The 18,000-nt window shown below is 47.8% G+C and overlaps 1 protein-coding gene across 1 annotated transcript in view; it reads right to left on the bottom strand.

The window, feature by feature from the left end:
* ALK (ALK receptor tyrosine kinase) overlaps positions 1–18,000 on the bottom strand; it is a 668,845-nt gene that overhangs the window by 103,188 nt on the left and 547,657 nt on the right. Inside the window, exons 7-8 of the mRNA XM_042933341.1 lie at positions 14,803–14,934; positions 12,402–12,502 (exon numbers count right to left, since the gene is read on the bottom strand). Of these exons, the coding sequence (XP_042789275.1) occupies positions 12,402–12,502; positions 14,803–14,934 (233 nt within the window). The remainder of the gene's footprint in view (positions 1–12,401; positions 12,503–14,802; positions 14,935–18,000) is intronic.

Genomic DNA, 18,000 nt, shown 5'->3' with positions numbered 1-18,000 from the left:
TTTGATTTTAATAGGACCAATTTCTATCGGGGTAACCTATAGGATAAAGTATTTTGTTAAATGGCTATTTATTGAATGCTAGAGAGCTGTGCTAGGCACTTGTACATATGCTATCTCATTTTAAACTCACAACATTCCTTCCTGTGGATATTATCATACCCATTTTTCATATGTGGAATCTGAGGCTTAGATAGGTTAAGTCACCCATGGTCGCTGGGCCCATATCTGTGCTGTTTCTACCATATCTATAGCGCTACATACACGTAGCATGTTATGGTAATACTTAAACCTTTTGTGGGTGTGTTGTGAAGGTTTTCTAGATCCTTGTTGCTCAAAGCGTGGTCTGTAAACCAGCAGTACTGGCATGACCTGGGAACTTAAAAAAAAATGCAGGGTCTCAAGTCCCACCCTAGGCCTGCTGAATCAGAATTTATATTTTAACAAGATCTTAGCTCAGACATACCTTCAGAATAGAGGAATTAGGGAAGTAGTGGGTTTTAAACCTTTGTCTCTGCCAGACAATTAGTATCGTGTGTGTGTACAGACACATACATATATATATATGTATATACATACATGTACATATATATGACACATGTATTCATGCAAATATGAGAAATCTTATTCAAATCCTAAATAATGTCTGTGAGAAATAACACTTGTTGGAGCCCATGACAATAAAAATGCTGATCCTTCTAGATACATCCAATAGATATAGGTTATAAATGATAGCTTTTGACTAATAACCTATTTTATATGCAGACAGAAAATAGGACAAGTGAAAAGAGACAACGCCAGGAGCATGCCACCAGCAATTATATTTTCTGGCTCCAGCAGGCCCTTTCACAAGGGCCTTTTCCCTCTCCCTGTCGATGGGGTCCAATAGACTTTCCAATTACGTGCTACCAGTGTTTGTCATGTTATTAATTAAAGTTCTGTATGTAAAGCAAGAGGAGCATTGTGGCTAGGCCTAATGCTATTATTTCTCTCATGGCCCTTTCCTCCTCCAGAGGTAATTACTGCAATTTTATGCCTAGAATATGCCCTGTGTTTGCTATGCATACCTCGTGGCAACTTCACGACAATCTCTTGAATCCATTAAAAAAATATCAGCACGGAACTTAGGCTGAAATGGGACAAAAGAGACTCAATGGTATCAAATAATGCCCATTCTGCATTCAGCACTCCCAAATGTAGCAATGCTGTGAGGTGGAAGGTGCTACTTTTCTTCGTCTTTCTGAAGGGCTGTCTGAATTCCCACAGTAGAGACCAAACCAGGATGCACGTTCTAGTGCGTATTTCACTTGAACAGAAGGAAATGCTTTCTAATAGAGAGAGACACTCAAAGATGAGCTTGATATTCCCCACCCCGGGAGTCATCCAGCAGTGGCTGGGGAACCAGGATTGAAGTTGTTGTCAGGGAAATCCAAGCTTAGAATAAAGGTAAAGGCTCCTTCCCAACCTAAGATGCCACAGGGCTGTGGTATGGGTGTGAACTGGTAATTTTAAGAGTTCTTTGGCTTCTTATTAATAAGAGTTCCACGGTCTCTTATTAACTTTAATTAAGAGTGTTGACTCATTGCAAAACCCAGTGTTTTTGTATGCCATCTCCTACTTCACCTGGAAAAAATAAATACCAACTCTCCAGCTATAAATAGCCTAATGAAAAATCAACCCAACATAGCAAGAAGCAGGCCAGATGCAGATTTTTGATAACAAGCAAATAAAATGTGCTCGCAAATACTTGCAATTATGGAAGCTTAAGAAATGCTGGATTCCTGGCCATGTAGGAGACTTAAAAGATTGATATCCTGTCTGAAAATATCACCCCATGTCTCCTTCTTTCCAAGGCATCACATCGAAGCCAGAAACAGCCAGCCAGGGAAACATACATGTCCCCTTTGTAAAAACACAGCAAGAAAACATGAAGGTTATACATAAAAAAATAATAACTGTGGGATCCCTGGCTGGTGAAGTTATGGAATTACAGGTATTTTTTTTCCTTCTTTAATCTCTTCTAATTTTTTTTACAATGAATATCCATTACTTTTTAATAACTAGAACAAGAATGATAAAGTAAATGTAGCATATGCAGTTATTAAAAGCATGTTTACAAAAAATAACACTGATGTAAGAAAATATAAATAAAGAAGACATCAAATACTTATATGGTATGATGCAAAATTTGTATAAGCCCTTTTCACTCTGCTCAAATCTACGTCTATGTGTCTGGAAGGAAATGCACCAGTGTGGTAAGAGGGGTTACCTTTGGGGGGTAAGAGTGTGAGCAATTTCAATTCTCTTCATGCCTTCCTATATTTTCCTAATGTTCTGCAATGAACATAGAACACTTTTATAATCAGAAAAAACAATAAACACTATATTAAAAGTGGCAGCAAGGGAGGGTTCTGATGTCGTTTGAAAGTCGGAAAAAAAATGCTTTCTTTTCACCCCCTTCTGGAAGGATCAGTTTCTCTTGCCTGAAATATGTGGGCTTTTTGAGGAAGACCCAGGGAAGGTGGGGGCTTCTGGGGATTGAGTGATGCAGACGGAGCATGAGCTTTGAACTAAAACAGCCGTTCTGTCTTTATTTGTGGTATAATCTGTGCCTCTGTCTTCATCTGTAAAATGGGACCAATTGTACTCTGCTCAGAGAGTCGCTGGGGGACTTTAATAAGATTACAAAGCCCAGTGCCCAGCCTACCAAATACATTTGGTCAATGTTAGTTTTCTCCTCCTGTATGGGTAAGGGCAAGCAGGCAATACCATGCTAGAGATAAACAGCTCACAAAAGATAGAAAGGGACAGGGTGAAGGATGCTGTATTTAAATTTTTCAGTTCAGTGTTCTAGCATCCAGTTTCCCCAGAGAGTTATCTTTTCTGTCTTATGGGAAGAAAAAGGGTGATATTTTCTTTTGAGTTACATTTTGATGGTATGATCTTGGGCAAACAGCCTCCTCTGTACCTCTGTCTCTCTGTGTGTGATGGGGTGCTGCTGCGAAATAGCTCTGTGATCCTCTGGCTGGGGAACAGGATCAACTGTGCAGTGGAAGTCCTAGAACCTTTACAGACAACCAGTGGAAGGAGAATGGACCCCAGGCATGCGAGTGTTTGTGGGGGCCTGGAGCCACTTGGGGAGTATTTATTCTGACAGGTGGGGAGAGTCTGTGCTTGCAACAGGGTGTCCCCCTTGGGCATGGGACTTTGGAATGTGGTATAAGGATCTCCAGTAGGGGCCACAAGGGTCCATGATTAGCAGGTGGATTCTGAATGGGATCCAAATCTCTGCCAAGTGCCCAGGAGGATTTTATTCACACCCATGAGTCTTGACAGCAATTCTTCCTATGCCTCAGTTTCATCATGTAATAGCAGAGGGATTCATTTTGAATGGCTCGTAGGTATTAAATTAATTATGTCTGACTGCAATTACAATTGCTGTTGATTACTTTGGCCCATTAGCATGTGGCCTGGGAGTGTCAACCACATCATGATGAGTGGGGACAGAATGCTAGGTTCCAGTGGCTTCTCAGCTCTAGGTATGGAGGGGAGAATTATTTTGGCTCAGAAATCTCAGTGGGGCTACATTTGTTGGTATCTTGAGAATCCAAGGGGAGTGTCCTTGTTGGCTCCTATCCTGGGACAGGGTCATGTTCATAATTGAGGGGCTGTGTAATTAGTTAATTAATTAATGATTGATTAAGCAAATTCATTGGGCATGTCCTCCTGATACTAATCCTAGGCACTATGCAAAATAATGCCTCCAACCTGCCCGCATGTTACTATTGACTGAAAGGAGAAACAAGAACACACACAATGTCTGAATTCATGTTGGAGTGACTTCTTCCCGCCCGTGCAAAGTAAGAAGAAAGAAGAAGAAGAATTGCTCCCATTACAAAGAGTTTTTACATTTTCATTTGGTCTTTGCAACAACCTCAGGCAGCAAGTACAACAGGTTTATACCCAGTTTTACCCCAGTTGGGGGGGTGACTCGAGTGAGGTCACATGACTTGTAAGGGGCAGATCTGGGATTCAAACTCAGGTGACCTGAGTTAAGTTAGTGACTTAACTAGTGTTCAAAGATTTGGCTTTGGAGGTGGACAGAGGTTGGTTTAAATCCTGGGTCCTCCTCTTAGTAGCAGGGTGACCTTGGGCATGTCACTTAAGTTGTCAAGGCTTTAGGGTCTCTCTCTGTCAGTGAATGGGGGTCACGATTCCTCACAAGTCTGTTTTGGTAATGAGATAAAACAAGTGACATTCTTAGCACAGTCTTAGCCACATAATAAGGGATTGATATTTAAAAAATGTTCCCTCAGTTGGCTTATCAACTATGAAGCGTCCCTTCCTCAGACCCAGATTAAGGAAGGTTTCTTTTTCCCAAGAGTGCAAATGGTTAGGGTGTTTGAGGGCTAGAGTTAAGAACTTTGGCTTGCTTTTTAATGTAATTCAGCCAAGTGATCCATGAGTAACCTGGAGACCAGGACCTGTTATACTGAAAGCAAGTATTGTTAACTTTTCTGCTGAAAACACCTCAAAGAGATCCCAGATTCCTGTGGTCTATCTCCAGCATGACTGGCCACATGGTGGGTTTGAAATGAGTACTTGCTGCTTCACTGCCCGACCGTGAGCCCTCTGTGACCTTCCCTCCTTCACTCCTCCTGCCATGTATCTGTGTGCCCATCCAGCCCAGCCAAGTTCCAAGCTACCTCTCTGATCCCATCCCTGCAGCTGCCCACCCTTCGCATCCTGAGGGGGCCACCCCCTGACTACTTCAGGGGAGTGGCTGAGCAAATACCTTTGAAGTTAGGAGACTACAGTTTGAGTCCTGGTTTCTGTGTAGATTAGCCTGTGACTGTGGGGGTGTCTCCAAGCCCTCTGAGGCTCTTCCTCTGTAGAATGGGGAAGATCTCATTCATTTCACAGGGTGGCTGGGGAGGTGGGCAGGCTCTGTGGTCTTTGACATTATAGAGGATTCTTAATACAGGGTATGGGTATAATGTTATTACATGTGTCTGGGCTCATCATTTGAGACTGACCGTGGGTCCAAATCTCTTAGTCATCCAGTGGGTCTGTGGAAAAGCCATTTGGAAAATTCTTCCGGAACCACTTCTAACCTCCACCTCCTTCCCCTCTGATACAAAGTGGCACGTGCTTAGGCCCCAGGTTAAGGCTTTAAGAGCACTGTCTCCATCACAGGGGGTGTGAGGAGCTACCAGATCTAAGGTCCTCCTGGAGTTTCAGACACAGGTCAGAGTTAGGGTGACTTGTGGGGTGGGGGTGGGGGACACGCACAGTTGAGATGGACTTTAGAGGTGACCAAGGCAGGGCAGATACTCTTCAAAACGCACCATTTGTGGGCCTAATGGTGACCACGAGGGATGAAGTGAGATCACACAGGGTGAGGAAGCCTTTGAGCTTCAAAGAAAGGCAGGCTGGAGCCCCCCCTGGAAAGGGGGTTGGAGCTCTTCCTCTGGGCTTCTTAAACTGGGGGACATATGACTTCCAGGTCTTTCTAGGGGGACCCAAAGCAACAGGGTAAACAGGGGTATCTTTCTGAAGTCTTGGCCATTCAATAGTAAGTAGTGAGTCCTGTTTTTGAATGCAAAGAAACAGGCACGTTCGAGGATCAGATGCAGAACCGGCATGCATTTTCAGGTGATAAAAAGAGATGTTAAAAGAAAAGGCAGGCGTGTGATGTTCTGCTCTGGGTCATTTGGCCAGACTCCCTTCCAGCCTTTGTGACTTCCTCTCTTTTCTCAGGTCATGCCCTATATACTGCAGCTGTCCCTTTCATAGGAGCCCACCCCACCCCCCAACCCCCCAGGGGAAAGTGCAGATGCCTTTGTGTCTTAAGGACATGTGGCCACACTGCCAGCCAGCCGTGCATGATTGTAGTCTCCCTCCTCATTTGTGAAAATGTGACAATATCATCTCTTTGGGTGTCTGCTGCCAAGGTGGGAGTGGGGTGGGGATGGGCTGTGGAGAAAAGGGACTTTCGCTAGACTGGAAGAGGGTGCTCGCCATGCCCTTCCTGGTGGGGAGAGGAGCTGGTGGGGATGGAGGAGGCAGTGAGGGGTCCATCTGCTGCTGGGAGAGAATTAGCTTCCCTGGACCCTAGTCACTAAGCTGGGCAACATCCCCCTTCCCCTCTATTGCTAGGTCACCCAGGGTGGAACAGAGGCCAATTTCTCCAGACTCAGGACCCTCAGATAGGCAGACTCCAGCCTTTGATATTGGAATCACCACAAAAGTCAGGTAATAATAGGAACAGCAGCAGCAGCAGCAGCAGCAGCAGCAGCAGAGGAGCAGAGGCCACATGTGCCATTTACTAAGCATCTCTATGTGTCCGGATCCAGGCAGGGCACTTTTGATGCCCCTCTGCTAGTTTCTCCTGACAGTCCTGCAGAGGATCCTGAGGCTGAGAAGGGTAAGGTGATTCACACAAGCTCCCGCTGGTACAAAGTGGCAGGACCCTGCCAAGGTCTAAGTGATCTCCAGGCTCTGCTCTCCCCACCACACTACACTGCCTTGGAGGTATTCCTTTGTCCTGGCCCTGCGTGACCAGCTGGGTTCCTTTGCACGTGGGTTATGTCGAGACTGTTGGGACATGGGGCAGGAGGGAGTCCGAGGGCACTGTGCTTCCTGCGGGGGCATCTCTATGTCCTTGCGGGCAGAGAGTGGACAGCCCAGCTGGAGGTTACATAGCTAGCATGGAGTCCTGCCTCTGTTCTTTGAAAGTTCCAAAGCAGGAAGAGGACAAGCGCAGGGAACACAGAGCGGAAAGCAATCCCCAGCAAATCCGCTTGGCAAGTGCTGAGGCCTGGAGCTGTCCAAAGGTGGGCTGGCCTTCCTCGTGAGCATTCTGTCTCTGCAGTGCTGTCACAGCCTTAGGTGGGATGGGGGTTGGATTCCAGTTCCCAAACACCTGACCCAAGGAGCTCAGGCTTGTAAGAGGGGAGCTAGGGATGAGGTTACCCTGGAACGCCTCCCTAGCTCAGCTCTGGTCCTTATTTACAAAGAAGACGACTATAGCCCCCACAAGGTGTCTATGCAGCATTGCTTGGCCATACAAGGGCAGAGGCTGGTCCCAGGTGGAGCCCGGTAAGGACCAGCTTTCACTGGTCAGCAGTGAAATAGGATGAGTGAATAGAGAGAGGAGAGGGTTTCCTTCTCCCTAGATGGACACATGTCCTACAGAAGGTGGAACAGATCCAGAAAATGACAACCTTATTTAGGATCAAGACCATGAGGCCTCTTGGGACAGTTTTTCCTTCCTCGTTTGCTAAAACAAATGAGACCATGTGGGGCTAAGAATAAGGCATACACAAGGCATACATAACATTTGAATCTCCTAGGTGAGTAACAATGTCCCCTTAGCTGCTCAGGAATTAGGTCCATCGACTGGTCTCTGCCTGGGAAGACACTGACTGAGTAACTAGGGCTTGAAAATGGGGCGGTGTTTCCTTCCTGCCTCCAGAGAAGAGGAGTCTGTGGTGGGGTAGGCAGGGGTTCTGCTTAGGCAGGAGCAATGCCAGTCCTCAGGGATGCTGTGGAGGCCCACGGCAGCTCCCCCCATGCCGAGAAGTTACCACCTGCCCTCGGCAGGGGCAGGGAAGTGTGACAGAAAGAGCACGAGGCTCAGGCTACAAGGTCTGAGTTTGAGCTTGATTTTTTATTTACTGGCTATGCATCTCTGGGTGCATTTCTTTCCTGCCTTGTTGGGGTGGGCTGTTCCTGTCCCCTGGGCAGCCCTCTGTGTACCCCCACCCAGATCTGCTCCGTAAGCAGGCTGAAGAGAATACCCTTGTCGAGGGTTCAGTGGGGGCTGCTAAAGGAAGAGCCTTATGGTTCTGTTTTCTCCTCTACCTCAAGCCATCCTGTAATAATTACTATTGCTCATCCTTGCTTTTTGCCTTTCCACGGAGGATTCTGCTGTTGAGTTTCATAAACTCTTAAAACATGGTAGTCAGAAAAGATCTCGTCTTCACCTTATGTGAAAGTTCTATTTGTCTGCCCCCCACCCCAGGGAGGGAGTGGGGTCAGCCTAAATAAACCTGAACAACACCAGCCATGACTTGGCTACCTTATTTTGCTTTTGAGTTACAGTGAGATGCTAGAGAACCCTCTGCCAGCCAAATCCCTGGAAGGATGGGCCCTGTGTCCAGGAATGATCACCACCATCCTGAAAAGTCTCATGGAGTCAACCAGAGAGCAATTTGCTGACAACTTCTCTGGCCTCCAGCCTTCAGGGCTCTGCCTGCCGTAGGGGGTTCCTTCTCAGTGGGGCTCTGAGAAGGGCTTAACAGATGGAAGAGGGCAAGTTCAGATGCCAGGCTGCTCTCTCCTATCCCTCTGGGCCACATTTCCTCGTTTTAATGACACCAAATGGAGGTCTCCTTCCCTGCAGGCCAGGTAGCTCATGAAGACCTGAGGAGGTCTGCGTGGTGGCCTTCTGTCCTGATCTCAGCAGCCCCCAGGCCCATTGAAGCCAATGCCTTTATCACTACAGGGCTGATGTCAGGGGCAGGAAGGCCCCAGGTGTGTTCCAGGATCCCAGTGTCTTTGTGCATGCACCAGTATGTAGGGGGAGGGCAGAGGTGGCTGTAGCTCCCGCAAGGTCAGAAAAACCAGCAGCTAGGAACTCACTTGCCCTTGGGTGTGGCCACCAATCAAGTGGTCACATCCCACTTCCTGGGCCCTTTTCCTTCCTGCAGCTCATAGAAGGAAAACCGCTTCCATGTTTTGAAGCGGGAAAGAGAATGAGGGAAGCCCACTTTTCCTCCCCCCAGGCCTTGTTCTGTCCTGAGAACATGGTTTAAAATATTCTAGTCACAGGCAGGCTATTCAAATAAAATAGAATTTCAAACCGCATGGGGCTTGTTGAGACATTCAAGCTTCTGGGATGTGCGAAAGGCAGGAGGCGGGGCAGAGACAGCGCCTGCCACCCTCTGTCCCCTTCATTACCAGCGGCTGCAATGCTAGACACATCCGAGTGTGTTTCCCAGCCAAGGCGGACAGAGCAGGTCTGACAGCAAGCGTGCACATGAAAGCCACCACAAGGCTCCCCTCCCCGGTGGCAACTTTAATTATTTGAACTGGAGCTCCACAAAATAAAAATAAAATAAAATCTGAATATTGTAAGTGGATCTCCAGTTTCCCACAGAGAATAGCTTGGGGGAGGCGAAAAAAAAAAAATATATATATATACATATATAACACTCTCTCTTGTTTGTGGCTGGGCTAGGCAGAGGTCTTTAAATATTCATGCCCCATATGCAACTGTGCGGAGGGACGGAGGAGACAGTGCCTCCACGAGGCCAGCCAGTGAGAGGTGCCAGGCCAGTAGTGGTGACTGCAGGCACCTAGAGGGAGGAGGCTGGAGCAGGCATGCTTCTGGAAAAGCCTGGAAGCTGACTGGCACATCCTGGCTATGTCTCCACCACTGGTGGGCATCTGACCTGGTTCCAAATGGGCTCTGAGGGGGACTCTCCCAGTCCCTTCTGTCTCCACCACCTATGTCCCTGACCCTGTCATTGCTCACCACTTCTGACTCATCTTTATAAAAGGCAAGTTACATCACACTATTTGATAGCATGGGTAGTGGAGGAAAAACTCTCTGCATGGACTTATAATGAATTTCTGTCACAAGTGGCAGGTGCATTTATGGTCAATTACTTTCAAGTGTCAGTGTGCCTCCAAATCATGGAGGGCGGGGGTTGAAAATGGAGATTCCCAGGCCCCACTCTGGGGTGTCATCCAAGTGGCCTGGGATGGGGCCTAAGAATCCGTCCTGATTACAATTTCCAAGTGACTGGAACTGGAGAGACAGAGACCTACTAGACAGGTTGTAGCTAGATTTTTCAAGGAAACGCACAGAAGGCGACACCAGTTCCCTTTTGGGAATTCACCAATGACTGTAGGGTATCTTGAAAGAGTATTTTGAGAAATTCTGCAATTACTTCAACTCCCAGGAGGTGGAGGGACTCTAGGGCTCCCAGGACTGGTCTGCGTTTAGAGACGACACTCAGTGGTGGGTGTCAGCCCTGGAGCTTAGCCAGCCTCTTAGTCCTTGTGGGCTTGACCTTCACCAGAGACTTTCACCCATCTCTACCCTGTACCTATAGGGCCTAGGTACAGGAAGTGTCCCCTTCCCGTACCTGGGCCCCATAGCCAGGCCCCTTGAGGGCTGGTGGGGTTTGAAGACCCTGAGTTAACCGCACACAGTTCACACAGTGATGCAACATCCCGTCACTGACATTTGCCAACCTGGGAGGAAGAAATCAGCTTCATGCCTTCTGCATTTAGGATCTGAATCAAATAAATGGCAAGGCTTACAGACCTGGAAATGCATATTTCTATTTTGGTTATTTATTTTTCTGATGAAAACATTTCACCCCAACACTGGGGATTCAAGACCCATCAGCAGTAGATGAATGGTCTGAAAATCTGAATGTGAACTAGCTATGAGCTGAGAACAGAATGGAGTCACTGCCTTCCCTTCATTACTCCTGCTGAGTCGAGTTATGGAAAAGGGCAGGAAATAGCAGAAATAGCCCAGAGCAAATTTGACTGGAGGGAAAATAAAACAGGCCAGTAAAACAAAACACCTGTTTAAACTATCGATCAACCAAAGGTTATCAGGGAAATGATGAAGTATTTGAAAAATATCATTTTTAGCCTTGACATTTCTTATTCTAAAATTAGGCTCATGTTAAATACAGTGAAGAGTTTATTTAAAAATCAAATTCTTTTAAGGATCCCCCTGACCTCTCAGGAAGGGTGACCATCTCTCCTCATTTAGATTTCCTCTTAAGAAGCCTTCCTTTCTAGGTGTCTGCTCTGGGTGGCATTGGGGTGTGGGGGGTGCTGAGAGATATCAGTGATGACTGTGTAGTCCACAATCTGCATCAGATAGAGTGATTTCTCAAATACAAGTTAATGTAATGAATCTATTTATTTGTGCCCTGACTTCCTCCAAAAAGGACTTAAGGTGGCTCCCAGAGATACATAACATCTAGTAAGGTAACAGAAACTAACTAGAAAAGGGTGAGAAATTGGGTAAATGTTGAGTTAGAAGATCGAACCAGGAGTAAGGCTGATTACAGACTACACATCATGAACCCCTATTTACTTACTAAAAGGGGAGCCTCAGATTTAACGTGACCATTCTTCTGATTAAAAAAAAAAAGTCACTGATACTTCTTTTCCATTCTTACGTGTTTTATGCTGGTGAGTTTTTATTTCATAAAAAGCCTAGAGGGCTTGAGTGTGGCTGTGTCCCTTAGCAGCAGAAGCCTGTTTCCCGGATCTCCCTGGGGCTTCGACCAGCCAGCGGAGGGGAAGCAAGTCTGCTCAGTCTCACAATGTCCATAGCTTGAAAGGAAACAAATTGCTCAGGGGGCACATAGCTATTCCTGAAACAAAGCCAGGATGGGATTTCTCCTGTGAGTTTCCAGAAAGAGAGAGCTGGCCAAATCTCAACTATGTGTTGGTTTTCTACAAAGTGCAAGGTGTCGATGTGGTGCCGTGTGGTGGTGCAAAGAAGCACAGGCATGCAGAGCTCTCTGAGAACTTAGAATCTGGTTTTTGGCTCCCCCATCCTCCTTACCTATGTTTACTCAGGGTGCCGGGCACTGCTGGCTAACTACTGTCGTGCTTATGATGTGCCAGCAGCCATGATAAGCCCTGTATATGTATTAACCTATTTAATCTTCTCCTCTTTAGAGTAGGCACTCCTATTGTCTCACTTTACAGTGGGGAAACTGAGGCCCTGAGAGATTATTAACTGCCCAAGAAAATTGTGCAGCCAGTCAGTGGTGGAGCCTAGCTGGGACTCAGGCAATTGATTCCAGAGTCCATGAGTTGAATCACTGGATCATGTTTGGGGTCTAAACGCATTTCTTGTTCTCTAGAGATTATGACCTACCACACTAAAAAGGTAACTGCCATAGGAACCATCTGGGTAAGTGGCTTTGGAGGGGACCTTACTGAATGCCACTGATGTCTTAGTGAAATTTATGTAGATCAAATTTTTGATGCTCTATAAAATCTGAAATGTATTACAAGAGCTTGATATTGTAGAAAGTCTTTTGTAGATCACTATTACCCTCCCCTGTTACGTTTTGGAATTATTTTCTGGGTTTGCTTAGATCAAGGCCCTGCTGCAAAGAGTTCAGTGTGGCTGAGCATGGGTGTTTGAGGTAAGATTCTCTGCAGATGGGACTCCACCATGTTGGGGTGCATGCTCTCTGCAAAGATGACAAGAACGCCATCATATCCTCCCCCCAGGAGCACAAGCAGCCCAACCATCCAGGCTACTTGGCTGATGTTTGGGTTCATCTGGAAGCGCCCAAGGTGAGGGGTAGGAGGAGAGGTCCAGGAGGTAGGGGAGCACTGAGACTTGCCTCACATGGAGAGTTCTTCATTGGGGCGGGAAACGTAGTACTGGTCACTGTAGCACTTTCAGAAGTAGGGACATCAGTAGTGCTGAGCAACAGGGCATGGCCTGGGGCAGAGAGAAAAAGAGTCAGAAATGCACCACCCTCATGCACTGAAGGGCCTTGGGGCTCTGCCCATTCTTCTCTAGGCGTGGTACACCTTTGAGGACACAGTTTTCTGCTGCCTCCAGTGGATAAGACAGCCTACTTGTCACCATCAATAAAACTTGGCTCACGCAAAGGTCTTCATTCCAAATGCCCTGCAATATCCCAGCACCATACATCTGGGCTACTGCATCCCTGACCTCCCAAGGTCACCAGCTTTAGTACATAGCCCAGGAGCAGCCTGAAGCACGCTGACCTCTCCCAGCCCCTCCTCTCCCCATTACAGTCCTGTTGGCCCTCTGCCCTCCTGGGGTCTCCATGACCTTCACTCTTTTCTACCAGGTCATCCTGTGCCCTATGACATGAACAGGAAGTCATATTTCTTATGTTTTCTAAGCATGTATCTGCCTGAAAATCTGGGAGAACATAAGCCCCCAACAACCCCACATGGCAGGGAAGAACCAACTGTAAATCTCCAGGAACTATACAGGGTTTTGTAGGTGGTCAGTGCTATGGAGATGGGAGCCAGAGCACTCCCCCCAGCCTTTCACAGGTGTCACAGAACCCTGTAAAGGACTTTACTCATTCAGTTCTGCTGTTCTTTCTTAGCAAAGTCTGATATTGGATTACTACCAAGTAACAAATTCAAGTGGGTCCAGAGCAGAGTAACCAAGACCAGCCAGCAATCCTAGAGGGCATATGGCCCATCCTTGAGGAAGAATCTGTGACTAGGGAAAGAGTCTCCTGTGGTGGGTGGGTAGCAGCTATTGCCTTCAAATATCTGAAGAGCTGCTTTGGTGAGACAGAGAGTAGTTGAGTTCTGTGGGGCTCCAGGAGACAGAAAGTATGATCCATGGGTAGAATTTACAGAGTGGTGGAGCTTCTCTCCAGGAAAGGAACACTGGTCTTTGACAGAAGGACTGCTTTAGGAGGCAGTGAAAGCCCAGTCCCTAGAGCTACTGAGCCAGGGTTGGATGCATATTTGCTATGGGTGCTGTTGGGGGCTTCCAAACAGCAGAAACATGACGATCATGTCTGACTTCGAGCTCTGTGTCTGTTCTCTGCTCCTCAGTAAGGTGCTGAGGATGATACAGTGTGGGATCAGGAGGAGAAACGGGAGCTCCAGGGGCCTTCTCTCTGCTGAGGGGCCTGCAGAACTCTCCTGGGGCTGTGGTAACTCAGCCTGCTTCCTCACGGTCAAAGCCAGCTCTTTCAGGAGCAGTTAGCCAGGATAGGACTGCACGGGCTCTGGGATCCCCAGTGGTTGATCAGGACATGGTTCTCTCTCACACCTTAATCATCATCATCATCATCATTAATTCTTAAAGGGATCCATAGGATGTATGATCTTTGTTTGGAGAGAGGGATCTGGTACAAGGGACTATAGCTCCACAAAGAGCAGACAAATGCAGGGGAGGGAAGGAGAGAGAGAGCCCCTGCCTCTAAGCCCAGCTCTATCCTGTAGAGAGGTGGGCCTCAGGACCTGCTCAGGCCTAGTACTGGGTACAGCCCAAGGCTGGGCCCATGGTCAGGTGGTCTGGCTTCTCCAGCAGCCTGAACTTGGGAGCTGTGTTGGCCTCAGAGGCCTTCCCTTGTTCCATGACCCAGCTGTGTCTCCAGGTGTGGAGTCAGCTCACCTAGGTGTGGGTGGCCATCTCTTGGATGTGTGGAGGTCTCCGCCCTTCTGGAAGCCAAGCAGAGGCAGGGGGAGGAGAGGCTCTGGCACTGGGAGTGTGAGAGTTGCCAGCTTGAGCTGGGCAAGGATGGTGGGTATGGCTGAGGAAGCTGGGCTCCAGGGAACAGATCAGATGTGGGGCAAGATTCTCAGGGCACAACCCTGGGCCCAATGACATAAAGCCTCCCTGTGCCTCAGCCTCCCCATAGACAGCTATAGTTTTCCTTACCTCTCAGTGAGTTATGCGCCAGACACATAGTAGGTCCTCAACAAACACTTGTTGAATGAATGGATTATTACTATTGTTGCCACTATTCTTCTTATCTTTTAGCTAATCCTTCATCCAGATTCTCATCTTAGGGAACAAAAGGGGAGACTACCTTGTCCTGATCTAATCATTCTGAAGCCTGGGAAGTCTGAAGAGGGAACTGTGTGTGAACACCTCAAGGCAAGCTTTGGGCAGTCACCTGCGCTGGGGTGGGGAGGTCACCCTGCAGGGGTGGGGAGCTCCAGCTTCTCTGGGTTGGTGCCCTAAATCTCTTGTCTGGCCAGATGGGCACCAGGGGGAAGGGAAAAGAGCAGCAGTACCTTGGTGGTCCTGGACCCGGGCATCCTTCAGGGTCCTGACCTGCCACTGGGAGGTGTGGGGTGCGAGCGTGCCCTGGGTCCAGCCACAGAAGCCATCTTCGAAGTTGCAGTAAAACCCAGCAGGGAGTTTACCTGCACCAAGAGCACAGGGATATGGTCATTTCCAGGAAGGCTAAAAGCAAAATATGCCAATGTCAAGTAAGATGAGTCAGGCATGACCAAAGTATCCTTATCAACAACAGCTCCTTAGCTGGACCCTTGATTCTAATGATACTGATGACAATGAAAAGAAGCCCCAGTCCTTAACTGGTACACGTGAAGGTTTACAATTTTTCTGATCTTCAGAAAATAAAATAGCAGTAAAAAAAAATAATAGTGTGGCAGCATGGGGATAAACCAGTTTTATATGTGAGAGAGGAGAGCTCAGGAATGTTAAACAATCTGACCAAGGTCACACAGCCAGCAGGTAACACAGGATCCCTGGCTCTAGCCCTAAGATCTGCTTCTGAATCTGTGCTCCTTATTCTGATCGAGCACGAATGTTACCCCAGGAGAAGGCACTGGAATAGATTTCTGATGGCAGACACAATGACAAGAATGTGATGGTGGCAGGGGTAGAGTTGGTGGGAGTTGGTTGCGTCCTTCAAGTCACCCCCGTCTGCAGAGACACATATTGCTCAAATTTTCTATTTCTTTCCCTTTCTTTCCCATCCCCCTTCCAGTTAAGGGAAGCCACATGAATAGCTCTAGCCCATGGAATGTGAGCAGAAGTGATGTGTGTCTCTTCTGGATGGAGGCTGTGGAGAGCCCCTGTGCAATTCTTTGGTCTCTCTCTCCCTGCTCAGGTGGCCAAGGGTCATTCCCATCCCTGAGACCACTGCTGTCAGACGGTGGGGCCTGGGGCCCCGAGAGATCCTGTGGAGCCCCCCGCTTTGGTGCATAGGTACTGTCAATGTTATGTTAGCCCCTGAAATTTAGGAATGGCTTATTACTGCTCTAACCTACCTTATCCCAACTAAGCAATGCCAGCCATGGGGCCTTTTTATATCATCTGTTGGCTCAGCATAAAGGGCCCTGTTACCCATTTCTCTATATCAAGCTGACCTCAGGTCCCATTGAAAAGGCCACAGTCAGCTTTATGACCATATATTTCCCAGGTGCCCTCAGAAAGAGGAAGAAAGGAGAAGAGGGTCAGAGAGAGCTCACATTCTGCAGCTTGCTCAGAGAATGGCTGCAGGGAAGGCACCCAGCCCCGAGGAGCTGGTGGGCCATTCCAGGCTATTCCGATAGCACCAACGGCCCCAGGCCAGGCTGGGGAGAAGCAGCACGGCTAAGTCTCTGAGCAGGAGGAAAGGCGCTCTAGCTGGACCCACTGCTCTCTGTGTCCTTCCTCTGTCTCAGCCTTCCTGGCAATGGCAGGCTGACAAAGAGGGCCCTAACGCTTCCTGGCTGTGACAGCACCTTAGTGAATTATTACTCATTTCCCCCTGATTCTCTGTGCATTTCACACAGAGGCAGAATTATAAATTAAAACCGGCTGTCACTGACTTTGAGCATCTCTTCCCATTTATACCCCCCTGAAGAAATCATTTTCCCCCAAGCCCCGCATGTTCCTCTGATTAAAAATCCAAAAGCTAAGGAGATCTTTCTGTTTTATTTTTTATGCCCCCTCAAGGGACCCCACATCCACTTCTTTTGCAAAAACTAACTGGTAGCTGGAAGTGACCTTCCATGAAGCGTCCTTTACAAGTGTGCTTTCAACCAGGAACCATGATGGAAGATTCTAGCAGGCAATGGCTCCTGGTAGAAGGAGGAGCTGGGCTGAAGCCTTTTACAGCTTATCACTCCCTCCTTCCCCTTTTAGAAGGCAGAGACAGAGAAGTCAGCCCAACTATGGATGTCGATACCTCAGTGGTCCTGGGATCTGGATCCCTGGTTCTAGCCCTAACCTGCTGCTTTCCGCTGGTAACTCTAGGCAAGGCACTTCTTTTCCTCAAACACTTATCTCCCTCATCTGTAAAATAGGGTAATAGTAGTTGTCTATTTCACAGGGCTGTTTTGAGGGTAAAATAAGGCAGAGTGTGGAATTTTGTAAACAGAGTTGAGCAAATACAGAGTGGTGGTGGCATTACTAGTCATTGTTCACTCCTGGCTCAGGGGACCTTGTCAGAGGATGAACTGACATAGCCAACACTGCCCTGGGGGCAGAGACAGGTCCCTCAGCTGCCTCTCTAGAAATGTCCATGGTAGCTCTGCCTATGCCTTCCACCTGAACAGGAATGAGGAAAGCCATTGGCACTCTCCACCTTCTGGAAGCCCACCCTTGTCCTAGCTTTGCAAAGGATACAGGGTGTGCTGGGATTGGAAGCCGCTTTCTTTATGGCTGATTGAATAAAGAGGAATTAGACAAAATAGTTGGGTCGGTGGACAATTTATGTGATCCTGAAAACCTTGCAGAGTGGGATGGGGTGCAGGAGGAGAGGGTTACTGCCACTTGCCAGCACAGCAGGTGTGTGCTCAGGGAGAAGCCCCTCCCAAGGAAGCTGGTGGGGTGGGGGACATCAGAACCCTTGATGGATTAGGCCAGGTTTGGGACACTGCTGTCAGGGCCAGTGGCTGAGCACAATGTTGGCACAGAGATTTGAGTCCGATGGTTTCAACTCCTTTGATGATGCCTTTCTCCTCTCATTCACCCCAAGCACCTACTCAGCACTTGCCATGCTGTAGGACTGACATACTTATTTGCTGAATACAAGGGGAGTGGATTCAGGCATCTAACCCTTCACTATTCAAAATGTGGCTGAAGGACCAGCCACACCAGCATCACCGGTGAAACTGTTAGAAGTGCGCAATCTCAGGTCCACCACCCCCATCACCACCTACTGAGTCAAAATCTGCATTTTTAATGTCTTCCAGATGGTTCCTAGGCACCTTGGTGGCTGAGAAGCACTGCCCTATCTGATCCTCTTACTTCACTGGCTGAATGGCCAAGTCAGGCTATGTGGGGGTCAATCAATCAATCCCGCAACATTTGGCAATTATGACACCTGATTCCATTGTAAGAGAGACAAATTGGTAGGGTCACGAAGATGTGGCCTCAGCAGAAGTTACAGGAAGCTGCCAAGTGTAAACTCCAGGCCAAATGACACTACTTCTTTTCCTTCCTGCATGACAGCTCTGTTAACATTTTTGATAAAT

The sequence above is a fragment of the Panthera leo genome, chromosome A3 (assembly GCF_018350215.1).
Source record: "Panthera leo isolate Ple1 chromosome A3, P.leo_Ple1_pat1.1, whole genome shotgun sequence".
In the NCBI taxonomy this organism is placed as follows: domain Eukaryota; kingdom Metazoa; phylum Chordata; class Mammalia; order Carnivora; family Felidae; genus Panthera; species Panthera leo.
This window is presented reverse-complemented; position numbering and strand designations above follow the sequence as displayed.